Source organism: Pleurodeles waltl, chromosome 5 (assembly GCF_031143425.1).
Source record: "Pleurodeles waltl isolate 20211129_DDA chromosome 5, aPleWal1.hap1.20221129, whole genome shotgun sequence".
Lineage (NCBI taxonomy): Eukaryota > Metazoa > Chordata > Amphibia > Caudata > Salamandridae > Pleurodeles > Pleurodeles waltl.
Genome location: NC_090444.1, coordinates 1698424984 through 1698449718, shown reverse-complemented (window position 1 = coordinate 1698449718; position 24735 = coordinate 1698424984). Strand labels below are relative to the sequence as shown.

Here is a 24735-nt window from a genome sequence, read left to right as displayed (position 1 = left end):
ACATACTGTCCTTTTGCTTTGGTTGCTTACTTTAAGTTTTGGATCTGTTATTTTCTTCTTAATATCATCGTGTTCCTTTTGCAAAACATTCTTTAAAAAAATCATAATTTGAATTCTGACTGTGTGTAAAATATGTTCTCCTTTCTTCTAACATCATCATAAACTGCTTTTCTAATGTTCTCAGTCAACATGTCATGTTATTCTGGTAAGCTTCAACAGAGGTAATAGGTAAATAGGGTCTACAAAAATGTCAAGCAATGTCCATTTCTTTTGCCTGTTGGTGTAAATGCATGCTCTTCTGCAAAGGTACTTTGGAAAGAATCATGTCATCATTTGAATAATAGTACTCAAAGTGTTGCTGTCTATAAACAAAACATACCAATATACAACAGGAAATTGCATAGGATAAAGGAATGTGATGGTATGTCACCTCCTCAGCCACAGATTGTAAGTGCGCACACACATAACAATCCTTAGCATTAATAGCTTTACATATTCTTGAACTAATCTCCTTTCTTCTAACATCATAATATACTCTTTTTCTAATGGCCTCATTAACCAAGTCATGTTATTCTGATAAGCTTTGACAGAGTTAATAGGTAAACAAGGTCTGGAATAATGCCAAGCAGTGTCCATTTCTTTTGCCCAGAACTGGATGCAAGATTATGTAAGGTATTATATTCTAATAAAACACAAAAGAGAGTTGTGGGAGTCATACCGCCCCACACATACTCCCAAGGCAAATCTACATATCCATATGCCACTGTAAGTGTGGGGTGGTCAGAAGTGAGGGTGAGACTGGATTAATGTACCCTCAGCTAGTAGTACCGGTTAGGCGTGGGTTAATTCTATGGGGAGGTGTGTGTTGAGTGTCTCTATAAGGGTGGCTGTGTCTTACAAAGGGGAGTTCCTTTTACGGACTAGGTGGTCTCACACACATAATAGTGTCATGTCATCATTTGACCACCTAGCCCCACCCAGGTAAGATGGTACTACCTGGGCGGACTCAACCTCATTGTTAAAGGAACGACAGAGGGAGTGCTGAAATAAATCTTACTGGATAATTATCAGGGATCCAGATGGGGTAAGAATAAAATTACCGTACGTATCACCTATCTCAATTGATTAAGTATTTTAATAAAGGTGCATGCAGGTAAGGTTAAAAAATGGGAGTGAGACTCATTTGAGTGCTAGTCTCCCTGGGGGCTGTAGTGCGGTGCCCTGGCAGTCCGAGTGCACAGAAAAATAAATGCACCCGGACGACCAGAAAGAAGGGCTAACCTGGGCTGGTTAGTCGGAAGATGAAGGGGAGGAAAAATGCAAAGAAGGGAAGAAGAAAGAGGGAAAAAAGAAAAAGGAAGGGAGGGAGGAAAAAGAGAAATAAAAAGCAAACTGCGGGAGGAGAAGGAGAGAGTGGATGGTAGCAGAAAGGAGAAGTGAAGCAGTGGGGGGGGTTGGTATGGGGTAAGGGGGTAGGAGAGAGATGAAAAGAGAAAAGGAAAGGAAAAAAGAAAAAGAATAAGTAGAGGAAGAAGAAGAAGAAAGAAGTGGCGGGAGGGACCCATGGAAGAGATAGAAACCCAACAGGAGATATCTGTTACTGATGGTTACGCTCAAAAGGGCATGATTGTGAGATGGTTCAAATGGAAAAAATTCTGGATTAAAAATATATACAATTTATAAGTTCTATATATTCAGACAGTAGTATGGTAAGGGAGTTAGCCCAGGGTGGACCACTGGATGTTGTCATTGAGTCCATTCATGTCGGTATGAAGCCTCCATACCCATCTTTGCTCGTAGAGTAGTAACTTTTGTTTTAAATTTGTTACTGTGGGTTTGAGTTGATTTATGACCACCCATTCCATATGGTTGGGATGGTGGTTTTCGGTGACATAGTGCTCTGTCAGTCTCGTTGCTTGGATTAACTAATGACCCACCACACAAATACACATAGATTTGTGGGCTCCAAACACAGGTCCAGAGGCATATCTGATCTTTCACCACTAGAGGCGACCTTTTGAGGGTCACTTCCTCAACGAGAAGCGGTACCACATATACATCCATGATATTTCAAAGACAAAAATTAGATGATGCAGCTAAAAAAGGTAGCAGTGCAATACTTCTGGGACAAGGTGGGTACAGTACAGTCCTTTTGTATAATGTGGGAAGCGTTCAAAATGGTAATGTGAGGCCAGGCAATCTCTACGATCGTGAGAATCAAAAAAGAACAACAAAAAGAATTGGATGCCGTAGAGCAAGAAATCAAAGAGCTAGAGAGTAGTGCCCAAGACCAGGCACAAGCACAGCAGAGCCATAGGCTCCAACTTAAACAGAGCAAGTTCCAAGTAATCTCTGAAGGTCTTTCCAAGAAACATGAAGAATGGGAACTCTCTGGATCAGCTGATAAAATAGCATAGGATTTTGCTGATTACTATGAGACTCTTTACACAACATCTTCCGGGATCACGCCAGAAGAATGTGTTGAGTTTCTTAGAGACAATCAGTTCCAAACCCTATCAGATGCTGACAGGGAAGCACTAGAGAGTGATATCACCGAAAATGAAGTCACAGGAACCTTGAGATCCCTACCAGTTGGAAAGGCGATGGGCCCCAATGGCCTACTGATCGAATTCTTTAAAGGAATGGTATCAAAGGTGTCCACACACCTATTGGCGATGTACCACGTGGCACTTCAGGGGGGAGAGCTCTCCATAGACCAAAGATTGGTGACTATCGTAATGATCTAAAAAAAAAAACTCCAATAGAGTGTTCCTCCTATTGACCTATATCTTGCCTGAATGTAGAGGCTAAGGTTCTGGCCAAGGTACTGGCACTACGGCTCCGCAAGGTTACCTCTACGATAATACACCCTGACCAGTCGAGTTCATGCCTCATAGGGGAACACGCCTCAATATGAGATGGTTATATGGAGTACTCCACATAACACAAGAGGCCCCAATGGACCTAGCCGTGGTCCTGTCTGTAGACACGCGAGTGGCCTTCTATAGCATTGAATGGGATTAACTTTTTGCTGTTCTTCAACTTTTCTGCTTTGGCCCTGGTTTTGGTGCCTGGGTCCGTATTTTATACAAAAAACTGGTGGCACAGGTCAAAGGTAATGGTGTGCTATCCATACAGATCAGCTTGGGTAAAGGTACCCGACAAGGGTGCCCACTATCACCCATGATATTTGCGCTGGAGCCATTGGCAGCCTGGGTATGGGGTGACCCACTCATTTGGGGAATCGGAGGCCAGGTAGAGTGGGTAGAGCACATCTCCCTCTTTGCGGACGATGTTCTGCTTTACCCAAGTAACTCTACCATGTCTATTGACAGAGTTCTACAGGTCTTCCGCATATTCGGAGACCACTCTGGGTAGTGTATAAATCGGGACAGATCCTGTTTATTCCCATTGGCAGGTAAAGTACCACGCTTGCCGAGTGCAATAACACTGCCGGTGGAACCAGACGCATCTTGAGTAATATATATTCCTAAGTAGGTGGAACCAGAAGGATACACCTACTTAGGAATGTATATTACTCAAGATGCGGCAGAGTTCTTGAGGAAGAACCTATACGGGTTACTCGACAGACTCTGATGGGACGTAAGACAGTGGCACACGCTGTATCTATCCCCGATGGCCAGGGCTGCTTTGTATAAAATAAGGGCTCTGCCCCATCTATTATATGCACTGCAAAATACACTGTTCCCCATACCACGCTCCTTCTTTCAAAAAGAGGACTAGGAAGTCCCCCTTTTGCTTTGGGATGGAGGACCAGCTAGAATAACACTTCACAAACTCCAGAGGGGGGTATATGATGGGGGGCTGGTGGTCCCAGACATTCTTTTATACTACTGGGCCTCCCAATTGGTGGTTATTAATGGCTAGGTGTATGCAGATCGTCAAGAGCTGGCGTTACTGGTTGACAGAGAGGCGATGGGGCCTATTGGCTACCCTTCAATACTCTATAAGACCAAATCTAGACAGGCCCAGCCGATTCATACTTGGACAGTTGCGGATACATGGAGGTCAGCCTCACGGTTCTTGGGATGGGCAAGGAAAGGAACAAACTCCCTTATAGTGACATTTTTTCAGAGGTGGGGGGGCCTGAAGGGCTTCTTGAAATGGGAAATCATAGGCATAGACAGACTAGGAGGTATCTGGAAGGATGGGGGGCCTGGACGTTTCAACTAATTGTCTTGGAACACTGACACTGTCGGCAAGTGGCATACGCCCAAAGGGCCCACCTCACTCAGGGAATCATCCCCACATGAGGATAGACTCTTGCTATACCCTATGTGTGAGAAGGCCATCTCCTTAACGTACAAAATAATTATGAATAATGCCCCACATGCTCTGGGTCTCCTGAGGGTCAGGTGGGAGGTGGTTGTGGGAAACATGGAGGATGATGAGCGGGGAGAAGCCCTACAAAGTCCAAGAGTCATAGCTATTCATGCTGGGTTCCACCTGGTCCAATCACGCTTTTTACACAGGTCATGTTATGAAACAACACTGCTGTATAAGATGGGGAGGGATACTATATGTGACTGTGTACAAGGCTGTGGTCAGGAAGGTACGTTTATACATGTATTGTGGACTTAAATGATTCAGACTTATTGGGAGCGGTTATAGGCCTAATGGCGAGAGTGAGAGCAGTAGAAAATCCTTTGGATGCCAATTGGCTTTTCCTGAATGCAAAGGAGGAGTGGACATGGCGAAATATACTACAATCTGGCTGGAGGTGGTGGTCGTAGTGGCAAAGAGAAATATTGCAAAAATGTGGGGGGTGACGGAACCTCCTATGCTCAAGGAATGGCGGAGAGATATGGATTGGTGCCAAAGTGAGAAAGGCCGTGTATATATACCTGCCTCTGTTTTTGAGCAGAAGAATTACAAACTACAGAATGATAAAACATTCAACACGAGATGAGCAGTCAATACTGTTTATGATGATCTATGCCTGCATTAACGTTATGCAAATTCGTAATAAAAGGAAGTTTTCGTAATAAAAAGAAGTTTAAAAAAAAACATCACATCAGCTAAACCACATGACGACCTGTTACAAATTAACCATGGAGGGGTACATATTATCATAAATGCTTCCTGAACTACAGGCATTATCCCCTCTCAGTTGATAACAGCCCAAGTTACTCGAGAAACTTCTTCTGTGCCAGAGGTACTCTCCAAGTTACCCACCTATATCGCAAATGCCACACCTGTCCAAACTCTGCTTAATAGAGCGACAAGTCCATGTTTCTGTTCCACCTTTGGTATCTGATCCAAAGACTCTAATGAGCGATGTTCTGCACAGATCAACACTTTCACCACCGTTGTTTACTCTTTATGTGGTCGTTTTGCACCCTCTTCAACATTTTGGGTTTTCATTTTTCTTACATAATTTTGTTCAACATTGCAGGTGATTTCAGTTCAGATCTTAGCCTGTTGTACAGCAAGTAAACACATAGAATTGTATTCAGCATTTAAATCGTGCATCTAAAGTGAGGAATCTTTTCTTCAGGCCACCTTGCCCAGGTGCTCATCTGTGTAAAGAATCTGGGAAGAGCATTTGATTCAGGACTTACTTTATCAGATAGAGCTTCAAGTTTTAAAGGGTATCATCCACTTTCTCTCCTCTTCTCATTAAATTCAGATATCAAGTGCTTTTATAGCTGCAAGATTGGACTATTGCAATGCAATTTATCTTGATCTACCAGATAAACCAGTAAGGAAACCACAATAAGTCTAGAACTCAGCTGCAAAACGTGTTTTAAAACTAAAACTAATCTGATTTTGTATCTCTAGTGCATGCATCTCTTCAGTGGTTACGGTTAAGACTTGTTTGGTGCGTCGGATTCCCTACCTAAGATCGAAAGAGCCAGATGCCCATCACCGGGAGGCTCTATCTTTTCAGACAAGAGATTAGTTCTCAAATACTTATCTAAGCTCTGTGATAAGTACATGAGACGTTTGGTCACCTCCTTTACGAGGAACTAAAGATATGTTAAACCTCATTCGGAATCTGGTTTATAACTCTAACAGTGACACATGATTCGGCATGGCATTCAATCACTGTTCACTTAGATGTTTTACTCAGCACCGGTCAATGATGTTACAAGTTGCTGCTATGAATGGGAAAGGAAGAGTTGTTGTCCAGACTTGACCGTTTCTGCCTTACAGTTGCCAGTGCATGTTTTACTCTTCAGTACTAACCACAATGAAGAAAGAATACTAAAAAAATCACCCTAAGCAAGCATCCCACCGGGATGAGTGTCTTCTTACCAACAGTTCTTGATCACATATGATTCAGTACACACTTTGTTACAGACTGTGCACGACTGGCATTCTCAATAAACATTGTGCGTTTGAAAGGGTAATTTATCATCAAATACATTATACATCTATGGGGACAACCTTTACCGCAATGTGGCATGTCTCTATGTCCATCGCTCTGAAACCGCAACCATCTACATAGACAGTACGCTTTTTGAAAAGAACTATGTATGAGTTGTATGTACGAGTTGTAGATACATAGACTACATTTTTATGATCTTGACAAGGAATAAAAGCACAGCTATTGAATTTGTTAGCTGGCTTAAACCGAATCCTTTTCTCAGATTCACTCACACCGTTAATAAAGAGGAGCTGGCTTTCATAGATTTAAAAATGTAAACCCACTGACAAGAACTGCCTTTTATGCTTTGACAGTTTATGAGAACCGGCCCTTTGGACATCTTTTGAGAGTAAGGTGAAACCGGCCGGCACAGGGGCAGCAGTATTCAGGCAGAGTTAGGACAATGGGGGACAGTGACTAGTTGCTGTGAACCTTCAAAAGCGAGTCACTGGCTCACCTGGGGTAGGGGCAGAGTGGTGGTTTTCGGATGATGAATCTCTGGTAGATATTTTGAGAGTTGTAAGTGTGGGGAAGGTAGGTCAGTAGCACTGGGTCAGATTGGAAGTAGGGGTCTGTGGCAGACTGGTGCAAGGGCTGCCATATTTTTGCAATCTGATACAGGGTGAAGGGACAACTGGATCCCTTTTGTGTGGTTTGGTAAATTGTGTGAAATTTCAGTGAGTTGGGGGGGGGGGGAGGAGACCTCTGCCCACATGAATCCCAGTTGTTTCAACCCTTTGCCTAACATCTAGTTTATCCAAAATAGTTATAGAAAAAGACTGGATATAAGGAAAGTCGATAATGCCGAGTGTTTTAAAGGTTGTCCACTTAGTTGTATATCAGAAAGCTATCACAAGGGGAAAGGTATCGTGGAACTCAGGTTTTCCCATGCCAAACATGAATGCCCTGCTCAGACTGGTTATCTTAACATTCTAATGCATGTAGTACTCTACTTGCTGCACGGTGTGGGGCGTCACCATCTTTTGCCAACAAAGCCTGCTCCCAGCCTGGCGGACTAGCTTCCATTGAGGGCCCATCTGTGGCCTCATCATCTGATACCAACCCCGCTCATGCTTCTCCCTTGGGTCAGCATTTCACCTGCCTGCCCAGTTACTGGGGGTCCCCTGTGGTGTGCGCCTTTGATCCCTTGCAATGAACCCTGGCTTTCTCCAACTTCCAGGGGTATACAGTATTCATTTACCTCAACCTGGGATTTTATCAAGACCAAATTGGACTGCAATGGAGCAGCAGTACTTTTGCCATTAGATTTTTCTTCTGCATTTGACACAATCCATCATTCCAGTCCAATGTGGAGGTTTGAATCAATAAGCATAGAAGATACCTTTATTTCCTGGATTCCACCCTGATGATCAGATCCCTAATTCTATCCATGCCTCCATTTTGCTCTAACCTTTTCCATCAACTGAATGAGTTCCTCAAGGGTCAACCATCCCCTGCCTCCTCTTTTCCATATAGCTTAGACCTGTTCCAGTGTTGATTTCCCCCTTCAACCTCAACTGACATAACTACACAGAAAACATTCAAATGTGACTAAAACTTCAAATTATCCAGTTAGTCAAAGTTACAAAAGGATACTCTTACATGAACAAATGCCTATGTCAAATCATGCCTTATCCAGGATTCCACCAAAACTTATGAGCCACCAGAAATCTAGTGCTCTCATTTCTAAATTACCCAATGGTATACATCTCAGAGCCTCCCACCTAGTGATTCGGAAACCACAGATAATTTCGAAAATAGTTCAAGACATCTCCTTGGCATCAAACCGTGCTTTACACAAACACTATAGTCTCTACACTGGTAGACTGTGGCTAGATATATCACAGTCAAAGCAATGTTTATAGATCCCTGTGCCATTCATGGCTCAAGTCCCTGCTTCCTTCAGCAAAAGCTCTGTACCTACCAACCTGAAGCTCTTCAATTTAGGCTGACTCCACTCCGATCCGTCTCCTCCTTCAATAAACCTCATACTAGAGAAAACCCCTTCTCATTTCAAATGAATAATATATGTACCTTACTCCTGGGTACTTGAATTCACAAGAGCACTAAAAACCAGGCTCTTGCTGTGTTTATAACTTCTATGTTATAATTAACCCAACTAAAATGAGTAGGCATTCACATGCACCATTGCTTCTATTCTCACACTCCTCTCTACACTTCACGTATGTGCAGCAAAGTCAAAACTCTAACTTTGGGGCATTTTTCTAAAGCTCATCAACCACACTAATCACTTCCCAAATACAAAAATGAACAGCCAACACCGTTTTCACCCATGCACTCCAAAAGGGCCCTAAGAACTCACTGTATATTGGAGTGCTTGGCAACCCAATTACTGATTCCAAGCTGCCATTAAAAGCTACAATACAACATAGTACAGCCCAGTTACAGAGAATAAACGCTTCTCCTATTTATTTAGTGTATACTCGCTCAAGTTAAACATTGCAACGCAGATTTAATAAGTTCCTCTATGGTCAATGCCTCATCTACCAGAAGATCTCCTAAGATTTGATTTAGAAAATAGCAAACCTGTCAGAACACTGCAAAAAATAAAATGACATAACCTGGTAATAAAGCAGCCTATACTGGTATGAAAAAGGGTGTATTCAGTCCCCTCTCATGCTTGAGACAGGTGTTATGGTATGAGGTGCATTTTGGAATAAATTGTGGTTTCCTTCATTTGGTCCAAAAGAGCCGATATTATTGGCAGATAATATTTGATCTTACCAGTGTACTCTGCTGTTATTTCAAGGTCTTATTTCCCCATTCAATTTATTAACAAAGAACAAAAGGGATGCTGATACTGATTTTCAGTATTTCATAATTCCATTCTGCAAAATTTGTTTCAATGTAGCATTTTCAATGGACATTCCCATTCTCTATGAGTACATAAAACTAAACAGAACCTTAGAGCCATGAATCATCTGTATCTGCCAAAGGTGCGATGTCAGAGCAATGTGCCTATTTTTTTTTTATCAAATACATCCATGTAATCAATGTATAGGCCTGGTCCTGCTGCTCATCTGTCACTAAAGTATATGTCTAAATCATTTTTGTAAAGGTTTATCACCTTTGTTTGTTTTTTGTATTGCTAGTTGATAACAGTACGGGATTTAAATTGTGGTCGACATCCATGAATCTGATGAGAAACTGCTAATGCTGGGTGTTATGTTACGATATGTAATAGCAATACAAATGTGATTGATATCAATAAATGGTTTGTTACACCTTGAACAATGCTTTAGTAACAATATGGATTTAAAATGTATGTAACAGGGTTGTGACTGAATGGTTTCTGATTCATTCTGATCAACTCAGTGATGAATTTTAGGCACCAACAAGCTTCTCTTGACCTTCCCTCAATTAATGCTTGCCTCGTGAGTCACATGGGTACTGGAAATCTTTCTTGGTAGCCCACCACATATTTCAAGATCGTACTTCAACATTTGATTTCTACATGCTCCCTATTTTGTTTTCTTTCACTGCTTGCTTTAGATTCGTGAAGCAGAAATAGCAACCAGTTGCACCACTCATAAAAAGTATATGAGTATGTCACATACACTTTTAGCCAATTAGACTGGCCGAGGATCCGGATGTTATCCAGGTTACAGCTCTGAAGACCTCCTATTGGAAAATTAAAAACTCCAAAAATATGCTTTCAGCTCCATTTAACAATACTGACTTTTTACTTCTCCACTCTACCCGAAATTGCAGTACGTTTATGAAGGCCTGATTTTCTGTACTATTATGTGCTGAATACAGGGTTTTCAGATGCAACATGTCACCATATTTTGAACCCGAAATTTCTTTTCAGAAATACTGCATTGTGTCTCTTGGTCTGGGTGACTCACTTGAAGTGAAGCAAGAGATTATAGCTCATAGAATACATTGAACTTCTATGCAAAACGTGCGTAGTAGCGACATTGTGCTCTCAGTGGCGAGAAAGCCTCACATATCTCTACTGGAAGGGCAAAATGAAGGAGATCTTGGCTGATGTCCAGTTGATGTCCAGCCCAAGATTTTGAATATTCCAAACTCAGTCAATTCAGCATCTGAAACATGAAACTTTGTTACTTACTCTACCAATTAATCACTTATCTTAACTTGATCAGAGAACTCTGCTCCAGTCTTTATGCTATGCACCCATTTCACATCCTGTGACCTGCATAATTTAAAGGATAATATACTATAAAGTGTTAGTATACTTCTGCCATTCTTCATATATAAACTGCACTAACTACAAAGGAAATACATCCCACTGGCTTCGGAGAGTTCCAGACTCAGACCTGGAGGTGCTTTACCAGGGGTTCTATCTGTCATTGATTCAGCAATCCATTTCTCGGTAGCGGCGTGAGGCATCACATGTAAAGCTGAAGTTTGTTTATTTCTTTTCTTAGCATCATAATTGGTATCAATCAACCCCGGTTAACTCGCTGAATTACAAACCTTTTTTTTTAATAAAATATATAAAACATTGTGCATTGCTATCCATGGGGAGTTCATATTTGATCAAACGACAAAAACAAAAAGAACACAGAGAAAGAATAAGGCACATCACTGTGCTGCGACTTCAAAAAAATATATACTTTCATATCTTTAAAATAACAACCTCTTTGAGGTTATCGCTTTACGGATCTCTGACACGTCTCCTATAATACCATATTTTACTGTCCACAAATTTCTAAAACACAATAGGATTTCATCCCTGAGGTGTCAGTAAAAAATGCTGCCACTGAAGATTGACAGTGTTAAATAACAGAACAGAATGGATACTGCTTCAATGTCGAGATGATATCACTCTCTGGGAGTCTCCAATTACTATAAAGTCACATCGGCCAGCTTGATCTCCTTTCCCTCAAAGCCTCAGGACGCTTGATCAGTTCGCTCTTTTTATATTAATGTTGTCTTTCTTTTAGCAGTCATGCTACTGCCAAACGTTCAGCATCATATCCCTTCAAAGTCTTCAGAATTTGCCCAGATAAAACCCCTGCCCTCCCGCCCGGCATCTAGAAAATATAGCCATTTTCTTCATTGTCCAATCAGATCGTTCAGCATCCATTCTAGGTAAACATAGTTGTTCCCTACAGCATAACCAGCTGAAATATAAACTGTTTATTAGGTTTATTTTTAATCTCTGTCCCTCTGTCGTTGCACCAAGCCCCGACGGTGAGTACGCAGAGGGAGAGTGCCCTCCCACCTGCTTGTCGCTATTCCATGTGAATAGAACTCTGCGGCACAACACTTGCTGGCAATTTGCTTGGCCTTCGATCAGATCTTCTGGGTGACCATAAAAGGTAAACAAAATACCTTATGCACAACTGTGCTCCTTAAGTATCTTGATCACTGAATGACCACTTTGCAGAGTCAAGAAAGTGAGTCCTTTTCCTTTACCAACCATCTGGTTTCCTCTGTAGACACAGAAAGGTCCTTAGCTTCTGAATGGTGGTAGTAGGTGATAGGATGAGCTGCACACCCCATTGCAGCACTAGTAGTAGCGATTGAGGCTTCGAGTCCCTGGGATATCCGGCTGCCCGTTCATCCAGATCTCGCGGATGATCCGCTCCCGTTCCTCCAGTCTCTGTGCCCGCTCCAGCTCCTCGGCCGACGTGAACACATTCATGTTCAAAGTCCTCTCGAAGCGGCGGTGCCGCCTGGCTGACAGATCAGAGGTGGTGTCAGAGTTGTCGTCACTGTCGCTGCTGTCACTGTCGTCGTCTGGTTTTCGGGGGGTCTTCTTCACAGTGGAACGCTTGCAGTCTGTTTGGCAGGAGATCCGCACCACCAGAGCCACCAGTGTCAGTATCAGCCCAAAGCACACACCAGACACAAAGTAGAGAGCAGCCCGTTCTGGATTTTCTGGTGGAAAACAAAGAAAAGACAGTAGTCAGCATCACACCAAGACATCAGAGCTAAGAACGGAGTTACAATACAGTGAATAAAACATCTACACAAACTTTACATGAAATATAATATTTGTAGCATAGTGCAATTAACTAATTCACCTTTTTTTTTCGGTCTCGCCTACAGAAACATTTCGCTGTCTACTGTTGAAAGAACTATTGCACAGAACCTCGATACAGTTTCCTCTGTAAAGAATATCAATACTAAGAGTGGGGTTTGGATCAGCCAACTGCTTATCATTGGTTACCTTTCTTGTCAATCTTATTTCCTTGCTACTTATTAAATGATTTGCCTTCTTCTTCTTATGTTTGCTCCTCCCTGGAGCATAGCTGAATTACACTGTATCCTTCCACCGCTTACAATACGGAAATTACTTTTTTCTTTTTTGAGCATTCCCTGGGAATGCTTGTGCTTTTCCTCCCTCTCCCTTGTATGATTGTTTAATTTTACATTTTAGCCCCCTCTTTTGCTGTAAATGTTGCTTACACCCTACTATCTCAATTGCTTTCCCATCGCTTCACACTTTATTTTTATTATATTTCTTTTATATTTAGCACACCATGGGATGGAAAATGTCATTGGTTTGCCCTACCCAAACCTCTCATTTCCTCTTGAAGACACTCTCCTCCTGATTATCCCCATTCATCTGTCGCTCTTCAACAACACACTACCACAATTTAATTTCAATGTTGTTTTTCATAACAAAGACATATTTTTTCCCAAGTGCCCAAGCCACTCTGTTCTTTTCTTTGTGCACCCTTGTGCAGTTTTTCAGAATTGTGCAGAATCCGATCAGCGGTGAATTGTGAGTTACACGCATCCCTAGAAAAGATGCCACATATTTACCGAGAGAGTGTAGCGAGTGAATCCAACTGTCTCCAGGAGGATGTAGAGGGCAAATTATGTGTGCCTGTAAGAAACTTGTACGTCTTCTCTCAGGGTTGTTTGCCAGACTGGATAGCTGATGATCTGTCCATCTCCAAAACCCAAACTTACCCCTGGTCCTCAGTCTATTGGATCTTTCCCTGTGTTCCATTAATCAGTCCAGTGCTGAATCCAATAACTGTTTTGATTGGTTTCACATTGTGTTTTGTAGAACTGCATTACAGAATCAGTACTTCTTGTGGTCACTGGTGACCCACATCTTGTTTCAGATGCTGGTGGTTATCGACTCATCATACCAGCCTCTGAAATAAATGAATGCCACTGGACACAGAGGCCCTGTTTTCAAATGTTCCAGTTCCTTCTTGACTGGCCATAAAGATCTGCATGGTACTGCGTTATCCCTTGGCCTGTTCAATATCCATGTGGACAGAGTTCCAGGGATTCCACTTATATATGAATTTGCAGGAAGGTCCGCTTTCAGTCAGACTACAGCTTGGCCTAGGCTGCAACCAGATCATAGCAACGAATGATGAATTGTTAGGGCTGGATGAACAGTAAGTGGCAAGAGCTTAATTAAAATAAGGCTATGTGACTTTGGAAAAAACACTTGGTCTACAGTCTTGTTCCTCTATATGAGCACTGAACTCCTCAGTGGCTTGCAATACTCTTATAACAGCGTAGCAGGTATTACAATACCCTTATAACAGGGTAGCAGGTATTACATTACCCTTATAACAGGGTAGCAGGTATTACAATACCCTTATAACAGGGTAGCAGGTATTACAATACCCTTATAACAGGGTAGCAGGTATTACATTACCCTTATAACAGGGTAGCAGGTATTACAATACCCTTATAACAGGGTAGCAGGTATTACATTACCCTTATAACAGGGTAGCAGGTATTTTATTCTGCATATTTTGGAAAAGGCAAAACTATAATGATCAGAATGCAAAGAACAAACTTGCTACTGTATAAGTAAGTCATGTCTGACAAGGAACAATTTGAGAGAGCTGTAGTTCTTGGAGATACTATTCTGCTAAAATATACTTGTTTCATGTACCACGCTTCAATATTTATATACACCCCTCTTACTCACTAAGTATATGCATGTACGAATTACTGGTCATCTGCTCTCAGTACCATTGTTTTAAGGCATGTTCCAGTTTACTAACCAATTCTCTTGACTTCCTTGACTGCTTTTCCATTCTCATGGGGATGCAGTCAACAAAACTGGGGTGAATAAGAGAAGGTGCAAACACACTCATCTTAGGGTCCTGAATAAATGCTTCAAGCATCAATAATAAAAAGGCCTGTTTGGGAGCTTGGAAAGAGCAAATAACTAGAAAAAATATTTTGGGATTTGTACAGGATTCTATAAATTGACATCCAACTAAAAGACTATGTGAAGGTCAAGAGGGGTCCACACGTACAATGAATGAAAAATGCAGTTTTTAGGTCAAGCCAGACAGTGATCAATGAAAACCAATAACCCGTGCAATATAGGCAAAAGAATTGGTTCGTAGCATCAAAGTGCTACGAAGCAAAGTGATGTGATGGCGCCGTGCTCATGTCACACGTGTGGTGAATGAAGTATGAAGAATACATTAGAGGCTGCCAGTCTGACTAAAAAGAATCGTAATTCTATCGTATTCATTTGATAGTATTGTGATGTACAAATGGAAGACATATATCGTTTTGAAATTTAAGCAGTCCGACAGCATGTATGCTAAAGTTTTGACTCTTAAGGTAGTAAATTATTTAAAGGGGTCTTCCTTAGATCTGGAATGCTGTGATGTGGGTGCAATACCCTCGAAAATTATGTCAGAAATTGGGCAGCCAATGTAGAAGACAACAGTTCCCGCCCGACTCGGGGGCATTGCTACCAGGGACATAGGAGTTTTCTGTGAATTTATTGATTTTTTTTACTGTCTTTCATATTCCCCAGCTTTAATTTTCATGTATTCCTTTTAATCTTTTATATGACGGCCTAACAGCTGCCTCGTTGCGCTAGCTATTTCCAAAAGCCATTCACCACCTGCTGCCACATGATTTGCCCAAAAGACTCCATGTGATATATATTTTTGGACATTATTTCTCAGGGTTACACACTGCTACTTGGCAACTCTCTACTATTCGTTTGTGTAGCAGACATGCAAACATTTTTGTACCATTCAAAAAAGGTGTTAACCTTCTTTGAACAGTAAATAAATAAAAAAATTAAAAACGGCTGCCAAGCCATCAGTACGCATGCCGGTACAAGGTGGCCACATTTCAATGAACATTCTTTCTTTCACCCCTCAATCAATCAATCAGTTTTTATAAAGCGCAACTACTCACCCGTGAGGGTCTCAAGGTGCGTTAAAGATTGCCTTTGCACCTGTGTGCATACAAATGCCAATCGTCAGAGGGAAATTAAAAGTGTTTACTAATCGAATAGGTTTCAAGCAAGAGACCTGTTGACTTTGCCGGTGCTTGCCTATTATTTTTTTATATATTTAATTTATCATGTGTGCGACACTTGGGCACTGCACAGTCACTAGACTTAGCTTTGAGGCACCCTGATCTCGCTGTAGTACAATTCTGTTGACTGTAATACATGAGTCATTGGTTTTCTTGGAATGCTGTCTGGTCCGGATTCAATCCAGTGTGGTTTTTCATTCACTGATCATGTGTTGACTTCTGTGACGTCCAGAGAGCCTTTCAGTAGGATATCAATTCGAAAAAAGCTTATAAAATATCAAAATACATTTTCACATTGTTTTATTTTTCGGAGTACCCAAATGGAGATCCTTTAAGTTCTTGTCTACAGACTGCTTTAGTTGTGCGTTAGCAGAACAATTGCTTCTAATAAATATCAGTCTTGCAGCCGGTCTTGGGTCAAACACTTGCTCATGGCTGGATGGCTTTGTTTTCTATCTCGAGAGCCTCCTCGTTTGAATGTCTCTCCTCTCCGTTACTGTGTTTGTTCCACGCAGGAGCACTTCAGTCCTGCAATCTTGTGATTACTGAGTTTTATATTCTACAGATAACTTCATTCCCAGCACACCATAGGGGTTCATGTGTTCCTTTGCTCTCTCTCCTGCTTCTGTTATCTGCCAGCACACCAGGGGCATGTGCTTCCTTGCTCTCTAACCCACTTCATTGCCTGTCTGCACTCTAGGGGAATGTGTCTATTGTACACCCTCCTTGCAGCACCGGAAAGCACCGGTAAAAATTAAGCAATGTTTTTCTGTGACTTCCATTCTGGTTTGACTCGTTATAAATTGAGGACTACTAATCCCAGAATGCAAACTATTACCCCGAGAGGATGACGTACTCTCGCATAAACCCCTGGAAACTTGAGAACACAATATTTAATAGTTTTCTAAACTGTATCTGGGGGGGGAGTCGAGTCCCGTCTTTAATTTTAACGCCCTGGCTGTGAATTATAATAAATATACGCATGTAGAAAGTGGTGAAACTGCACTTAAACTAAGGGAATTCAGTAAGAGTACAGATATTACAAAAGAAAGCGGAATGTTGCCTTTTCCACAAAATGTATTCTCTTTTGTTTAGTTGACGCCAACGTCACAACTGGTTGTTTATAGGATTTGACGTGCCAAAAACAACGACATTTTCACCAATAAGGCAGTACACTTTCTACAGTCCGCATTTGTGTATCTTAACGCAAACAGACTGGCGCTGTTCCCAGACCACCAGAGCGCGCTAACCACACACTCCAGCAAGGGCCGAACTTTAGACATAAACCCCTCTCCCGCTGGAGAAACTCCCCGCCCTGTTCATTTAAAGGCGTTATTAAGTGGTCAATATTTCTCCTTTTGAGAGACCTCTCTTTGTTGATGACTTCAGGAGGGTTTCCAGGGAAAGATCCGAACTTCACATGACTAATGGGAGAGATTTGCAAACCGAGGTTCCGATTCCCGCTTTGCTCAAATATGTTCCCAATTAGCTTCTGAATTGGAGGACCCCAAGCACAGCAACGGGGCTCATGGTTTTTCCCTCCAGAAAAAAACGTTCATTATTAAGGTCTCATAAACCACAGCCATATGTCAAACGCAGCCGACAGGGCTGAGAAGATTAAATTACAGTCTGGGCGGTTTCGGAGGGGCTGATTTCTCTCCCTGCACCTCCCCCCCTTTACGAACACAACTACAACTGAGCCTGAATACACACTCTAGAAATCTGCGTTTCTTCTCTTTCGTACTTACCTAACCCCGCCCAAAATATTTATTCTTGAATATAACTCCTCCCACCGCCTGTTTCCTCAACAATGTGGATTGCAAACTGCGTTTTGAGTTCTGATGCGGCATTATTCACTTTGTAACCCTTTTAAAAACCGAAATCGTTGGCTTTCATTTTACAAAAAGGCCTCATGGGAATTGTAGTCTTGTTTTAATTCCATTGAACTAATTTGTAGCAACTGTAATGTCTCCTAAACGTCCCGGATTGGAAACATGGCGTGGTGCCAACACGGGCTTGGATGTAATAGTCACTACTTGCTCTTTATTACAAGGCACTATTTATGCCCAGTTCTGGGAATTTCCATCGGACAAATGTGTTCTGGGAAGTGTACTCTCGGATCTCTTCAACGGGACCGTCTGAACCAACACAAGTAAAACCTGTAAAAGCAAAGCCCAGAAGTGGAACATGAAGTTCTTAGTTACATGGAGCAAATGGTTAGCAGAGTTGGGCTCACCGACCCAACAAACAGGAAGACAAAGCATGCAGTGGCTTTTTAGAATGACTTATAACTATGCAAATAACCTCGAGCAAAATGCACAGACCTTCCAGAACTAACTTCTTACAGAAATGTCCCTATTGGTAAATGAAAGCACAGAGCCAAAGAGTGTCAGGGTGCCATGGAATCACGAAGCAGCCATACACAAGAACATGCACATGCCAGTAAAAAGCTTTACATCCTTGAATCAAGGCCTAAACAAACGCTGTGCATTTGTATGTTCAGACCAGGAAACACCAAAATCATGTCTAAGAGATGATGCCCTGTTGAGCGGTCTGTGCTGAGGTGGCCATGCACCTATTATGTCCTAATAGATGTTTCTCCCTGAAGATGTGCATTCTGTAGAGCTTTCAGGTCTCCTACTCTAGGAATGAGAAGTTCAGCCAGTCGAGGTTTTCTCTTTACATTCTTGTATAGGTAGTCCTGAAATTATAATAGTTTAAGGAAAGCAAGCATTTGCAAAGCCAATAGGTCTGGCTTTTATTTTCAGTCACGACTAAAATATTTAAAAATGCCTGCTGCATTGAAAACACAAATTAAACAAGGAAGACTGAATGTTTATTTCTTTTAAGCAAATGTATGAAAAAACATCACAAGGTGAAAGGTAAATATGTCACTATCTAAAAGTGGCATACATAAAATGTAAAGGAAAACAGATTGGTAGACCAGCCTTTGTAGCGAAGTGGACTACTTTCCAGGCATATGTGCACGATCAAAATGCTGCCACTCACAGCGAAGAAAACTAATAGCTGAAGTCGACTGACCCACTGTCCCATGGAGCAAACTGTGAATGAATTGTATTGATTTGTTTGGATTTTTTTGTAAAGCATAAGTAACGATCTGTAAGGAGGCTGTTGGCGAAGTAGCCTAGAAAGAGAGAACTGGAAGCTCATGGGTTTTAATGATTTTCTGAATTTTATCATTTTATGTGCAAATAGATATCGAGCTGTACTGAGTCCCAGATTTGAGCTCCTAGTGTCCAGAAGGCTCAACCGCCTCATTTTTTAAACTTAAAGCGATAAATTACAAAGTTTAATTTAGAGGCGGTTTGAGATCTTTTACAGAGATGTTCTTTCTACGTTTGTTGGCGAGGACCGTGTGTGCTGCATCCTGGAAGACTTTATACATCATACATGCTGCTTTACACATGATGCTTTTTATACAGCATCTAGGGTGGTTGGCAGCTAGAAACCGGCTCCAATTCTTTGAGATTGAAGATTGCTCTCATTAGCGCATTTTGGATCTTTTAAAGGTGGCTTAAGGAAATAATTGGGAGACCAAAGTAGAGGCAACTCCCGTAGTCCAAGCTCGACTGTACATATGTGTTTGCTATTGTAACCTTATGGGAGAATGTTAGCACTCAAGCCGAGAAAAGGCATCTCTTATTATGTGGAGATGACCGAGTCAGTGCAGAAGGGTCTGATCATCCAAGTACCAAACTCAGAGACTAAGTCCAGGAGTATTGCTACTCCTGAACCACTATTATCATCACTCGTCCTTGGATCATCCTTCGCTGAAGTAATGATGGATTCAGTGCAACATCCTGGCAAAGCAAGGCCTGCATAACCTCCACATATGAGTGAATTTGGCTTGTAATACTTTTCTAATACTTCAGTGATGTATGGACAAATGATAATAGGTCTAAAGTTTGCAGGATCTTCATGGCTTGCAGTGGGTTTTTACGATGGGTGCAATGTCAGTCTTCTTAAAAATCATAAAGGAACATATCCATCAGCTAAGGAAGCATCAATGATCTGACATTCCCTGGAGGTAAGAGTGAAGCAAAGGTTCTGAGACAAAAGGCTGGGCTGATGTCCTGCGGCGAATCAGATGCTTTGCTAGATTGGGGTTGTGGTACTCTTCCTCTGTGATAGCAATAACTTTGTGAAGCGTTACTCTAATATTTGACACTGGAGAGAGAGACATAATGAGACAACATCTTATTAAGCTTGTCTCTTATTGTACTATGAAAGTGTGATGAAAGGGAATCCACTAGTCCTTGACTGGGTTTAATTTGATTTTTTATCAATGTGCAGATAAAGACAGGTGCCCGAAATCCCATGTGTGCATATATATATATATATATATATATATATATATATATATATATATATATATATATATATATATATATATATATATATATATATATATATATATATATATATATATATATATTATTTTTTTGAAAACACGAGGCTACCAAGACAGCTAAGGCTGCCTCTAACTCCTCTGAATTGGACTGGATATATGGACCCAGGAACGTGAGAGCTGTTTCCCCCCTTGTAGCATACTATCTCCTGTACTCAGATATTAAACTTTCATGTGCAGACACACCAACCCTTATGCTGTAAGTAACAAAGACAGCTAGAGTCACAGGAAGATAACCAAAATCCTTTTAGAGCGATCCAAATATATCTGCTTGCCTTAATCTAATCTTCTCTAACAATTTACCTGGATTAGTAGGGAACCAAACTCCCTGTTCATTCAATCTGGAGTACTTTCTTTAAAAAAAAAAAAAAGAATCTATTTATTAATGTAAGTGTTACTACAAAGCAACAACAAAAAACAAAAGCAGAGCATCATATATTTCAATAGTAAGAGGATAGTACATAAGGCAGAGGGTCTCTCATTCCACAGTCTCTTGGACATTGTTTGATCCATCCAACCTCACCCATCCATTACCTCCCGAAAAGGCAGAACAATCCCCATTTATGGGGTCACCGACAGACTCATTCATGTCCGTACACAGGTTCCCCCTGTACGCGTTCCATTTGCTCCACGCTTTTGTCCACTTACGGGCACATCCCCTCCCCTCATAGATCACCTTTTCAGCCAGCATGCACCAGTCTCTATCACTTTTCCACTCCTCAATCCGGAGTACTTTCTGGTGTTTAAACATTTTGCTATTTTCTCAAATGGATTTCTGCTAACACAACATGACTGTATCTCCATCACCAAATTTTGGGTTTGAGATGCTAACATATTTTCTGACCACTTCTAATGTATCTGCTTACCTTAACCTAATCTCCTCAGAGCTACTAACGTAGGCATATCATTAACAAAAACTGCAGATTCTGAAGATATTCTTCTAATGACAATAGTACATGTTCTAGTGATTGCATTATGCAAACAGAAACTGTAGAATGCACATTTTCTTTTAAACATAACTATGCTAAATCTGCATGTAATATACCTAGCAGTTTCCCACCTTAGTGCACGGACTACAGAAGATCCTGCACATTATTCATCTCCAATAGCATCATCTGTTTTTCCATCTTTGATGATGATGATGAAGAAAGAAAGCCGGGTGTGGCACAAAGTGCTCTGTATCATTTTTAGGCCAAGAGTAGCTCAAGTGCCAAGGTGTCCACCTGTGCTCCAACAATTGTAAAAAATGTCTAGCCCTGAATTGTTAAAAAAACAAAACAAACAAAAACATCAAACAATGTCCACACTGGAGACAACCCACAGCCTTATACGGCAGCTCACCAAACTTTACGCAGTGAAGCAGCACTCACGGCATACTGGAAGCTGTCGGTGTCCAGGTGGTGGCACCCATCAGTAGTGACCCCAGGACCCAAGAGCTTTTTAAATCTGGGCCCTCATTTTTCATTACACCAGAGTAGACAAGAGACACACCCAAGTGTTAACTCTGCCTGGAATCAAAGTTTACCTGAGCTTCCCCCATTGACCCCTGTCCTTCTCTCTCGTCATTGCCCCTTCCACCTAACCGCACTTTCCATCTGACACCTGCCCGGAGGCACCTATGGATCCGTGCTACACCGTAGTTGAGAGACACGTATCAAGATTCTGAAAATGAAAATACGCACTTAAGGTGAGTCTCCTGACACTAATCAGACAATGCCCCGAAGGAGGTGGATTAAAATGCCAGTGACGGACTACACCAAAATGTCTCTGCGGGGAGGGATGTGGTGTGTGAACAGCTACATTGTGTAATGCAAGGTCCAATGGTACATTCCATGTCACTCTATGGAAGGATTCAGTCACAGCTTTGGGCCTTTTTAACTTAACTGTTATATGGTCAACCCTTCTGAATGTCGGCAGTATGGCTGTATCACAAGTGGTAACTTACCAGCCAACAGTGCAAAAAAACACTATTTTGCTTACAGCGCTATACTGGCCACATAGAGTTGCTTACTGCACCACAACAAAATAGAGATCCTGATTTCAGACACTTCACCCCAAAACCAGTCAACAAAACATGATAACAAGAACTCATCAAGCCCAGAAGATGGGTGGCATGGCTCCCCAACACCAGCACAAACCCCAGTTAACATCCTCACACTTACCACATGCTGAACTACATCACAAGGTCACTTGTAAGGAATTATCACATCCAAAGAGGACACCTGACAGCGTTTCAAAGATTTTTTTAATCAAACATCACAAGTGTAAAGTGCACACTGTATTTCTGAATTTATTTATTTTTCAACTGAAAGTGTAACCCCATACTGCAGAATGAAAAATGTGCTCATTAGAACACTATTTGCATTCTATTCTTGGCACTGCTTTTGCAGTTCTAGGGGCCGAGAACCTAAATGAGGTACGTCCATGCACAGAGTGCCAATTAGAAAGAGTGTCTCCCACCTAAGGTACAGCTAGATTAAATTGATGAGTTTGGCAAAATATAAATCCTAGTGCATTAACAAAGACCGCTGGGGCACGGTGGAGCAGAAATGATGCACGTCTGTAGAGTGGTTTTAAGCAAGCGCTCTCCTGTGTGGTGCTTTCATATTGCATAATGATCCCTTTAGAGGTTGGCGGGAGTTGCGATTTGAAGGCCTACTCATCCCAGATGGAGGGAAACACACCAAACACCTAAACCTACAAGTAAGAGCTCAATGAAAGGCAGAACTGCAACCTGGGCAGGGGTGGACGCACCCAGCATCAAACATCCCTCGTGTGCCCCACATTCTTCACAAGAATGGCCAAGTGGCCAGTAAACACGGAGCAAGCACCATCCCCTTTTTCTTATAAGCCAATGTATTATGGGAATAGTGAACTATCACAGGGTTGCACATTTATCTGATGGAACATATGAAGAATGTGCCAGTTATCATGTGTTGTCAGCAGGTCATGATTTCTAATCTGGAGTGGGATGTCTATACTATTAAATTCACAAAATCTAATATAAACTACAGATCCGAAATTCTAATCTGGGAAAAAATCTAGATGTAGTCTGTAGGGCAAAAATTGTAATCCTGCGTCTCATCCATAAAGCACAACTTCTAATCCTGGCAGAGATCTCTGCATTGTCCGCATGGCACATAGTCAGTAGGGCACAAATTCTATACTGGGCTTAACTCTGCGTGTATTTTGCATCACACAAACACTAATCATGACAGAAATTTGGACGCAGTCTGCAGTGCACACATTTTAATATTGGCCGAGGTATGTGCAATGTCTGCAGGGCACCCATTCTAATCTGAGGTCTGTGTGAAGTCCTCTGGGAGCAAATTCTATTCTGGTCTACATTTTGTGTTAGTTTGCAGGTAACACATTTTAATCTCGTCTGAATCATGTGTGTATTCTGCAAAACACTTACTAATTGGGGCACAGATGTGGTCATAGCGACTAGGGACAAATTCTAGTTTTGACTGACATCTGTCTGTAGTCTGCAGTGTACAAATTTTGATCTGGGTTGAGACTGGTGTTTTGTCGGGAGGGCATCAACTAATCGGGAGCAGAACAGTGTGTAGCCTGCAGTCTGAAGCGCACAAATCCTAAAACTTGCTTTTTTTTTTTTTTTGAGCCAGTGTGGCACAAATTCTAATTTTATGACAAGACCGGAGGCTCTTATTATGCGTTCTTTTCATGCTTTATTTAAATAGCAGCAGTCAAGAAAACTACAACTCCCAGCAGAGTTAGCGACCTCGTAACCAATGGGAGTAAAACTGTAAAGGCAACCAGCCAATCACAACAATACATGAACTATAGAGAGTACGCTTGACTGCGCACAGCCCTCTTTTCTTGCTGCTGCGCAGTCGAGATAAGTACTCTCTTTGTTTCCTCAGGAATTGTTTTATGCTTATGTTGGTATGTGTTAGTTACATTTCTGCCGAAATGCAGATAAATTAAAGGTTTCCAACCTTTTTAGTGTCGCGCGCTTTCACGCGTCTATTTTTCTTCCCCCCCCCCCCACCACCGTCAAGTTATTCAGGTCCTGCTGTCGAGCGCGACTCAACGGTCGCGTTCGAACAGCTGTTCCTGCTCCTGTCAGCGGCGCGCACGGCATTGCGCGGCTGAGGAAAGCTTACCGCGTCAGGCCCCTTCGACGGTCGGGTTTCCTCTGAAATTCTTCACGCGTCTCTCGCCTCAGGGAACACGCCTTGTCTCCGCCCATTAGACTCTGTTCCAGCCCTTGGGGGCGTGCCTGTTCAGTTGGGAGCGTTTTGCTCCTTAGTTAACTCTTCATTAACCAGTTTTGGTGATTTTTACTCTATTTCATCCGTTCTTGGTCTAAATTGTCAAGATAATAATGAATTCTAATTCCCCTTCGTTGTCAGAATCAGGGGAGGAGGAGGATTTGCTCAAACAAGATATAAGTGAGTTTATACATTCCTCCATGAAAAGTGCTTTTAAAGCAACGATGGATAAGATGTCTAAGAACATCGAAAATTCAGTATTGTCCATGGTGTCCAAAGCCAAGGCCCATTCTGCGGGGGAAAGCAGAAAAAGGAAAATATTGTCGAACAAATCACGTAAGGGCGCAGTTAAGGCAAGTGAGCTTTGCTCACACCAGGATGAGGACTTGTTTCCTCCCAGGCCTCCTTCC

General features: G+C 41.8%; 1 protein-coding gene across 4 annotated transcripts in view; it reads right to left on the bottom strand.

The window, feature by feature from the left end:
• EVA1A (eva-1 homolog A, regulator of programmed cell death) overlaps window positions 1-24735 on the bottom strand; it is a 718938-nt gene that overhangs the window by 104958 nt on the left and 589245 nt on the right. For 2 of the 4 annotated variants that reach the window (XM_069236049.1, XM_069236048.1), the window contains exon 8: window positions 10775-12265. The exons of 1 other annotated variant lie outside the window; for it this stretch is intronic. In XM_069236049.1, coding sequence (XP_069092150.1) covers window positions 11895-12265 — 371 coding nt within the window. In that variant the 3' untranslated portion in view covers window positions 10775-11894. Of the gene's footprint in view, window positions 1-10774; window positions 12266-24735 lie in introns of those variants that run through there. One more of the 4 variants, XM_069236050.1, reaches the window with a different exon arrangement.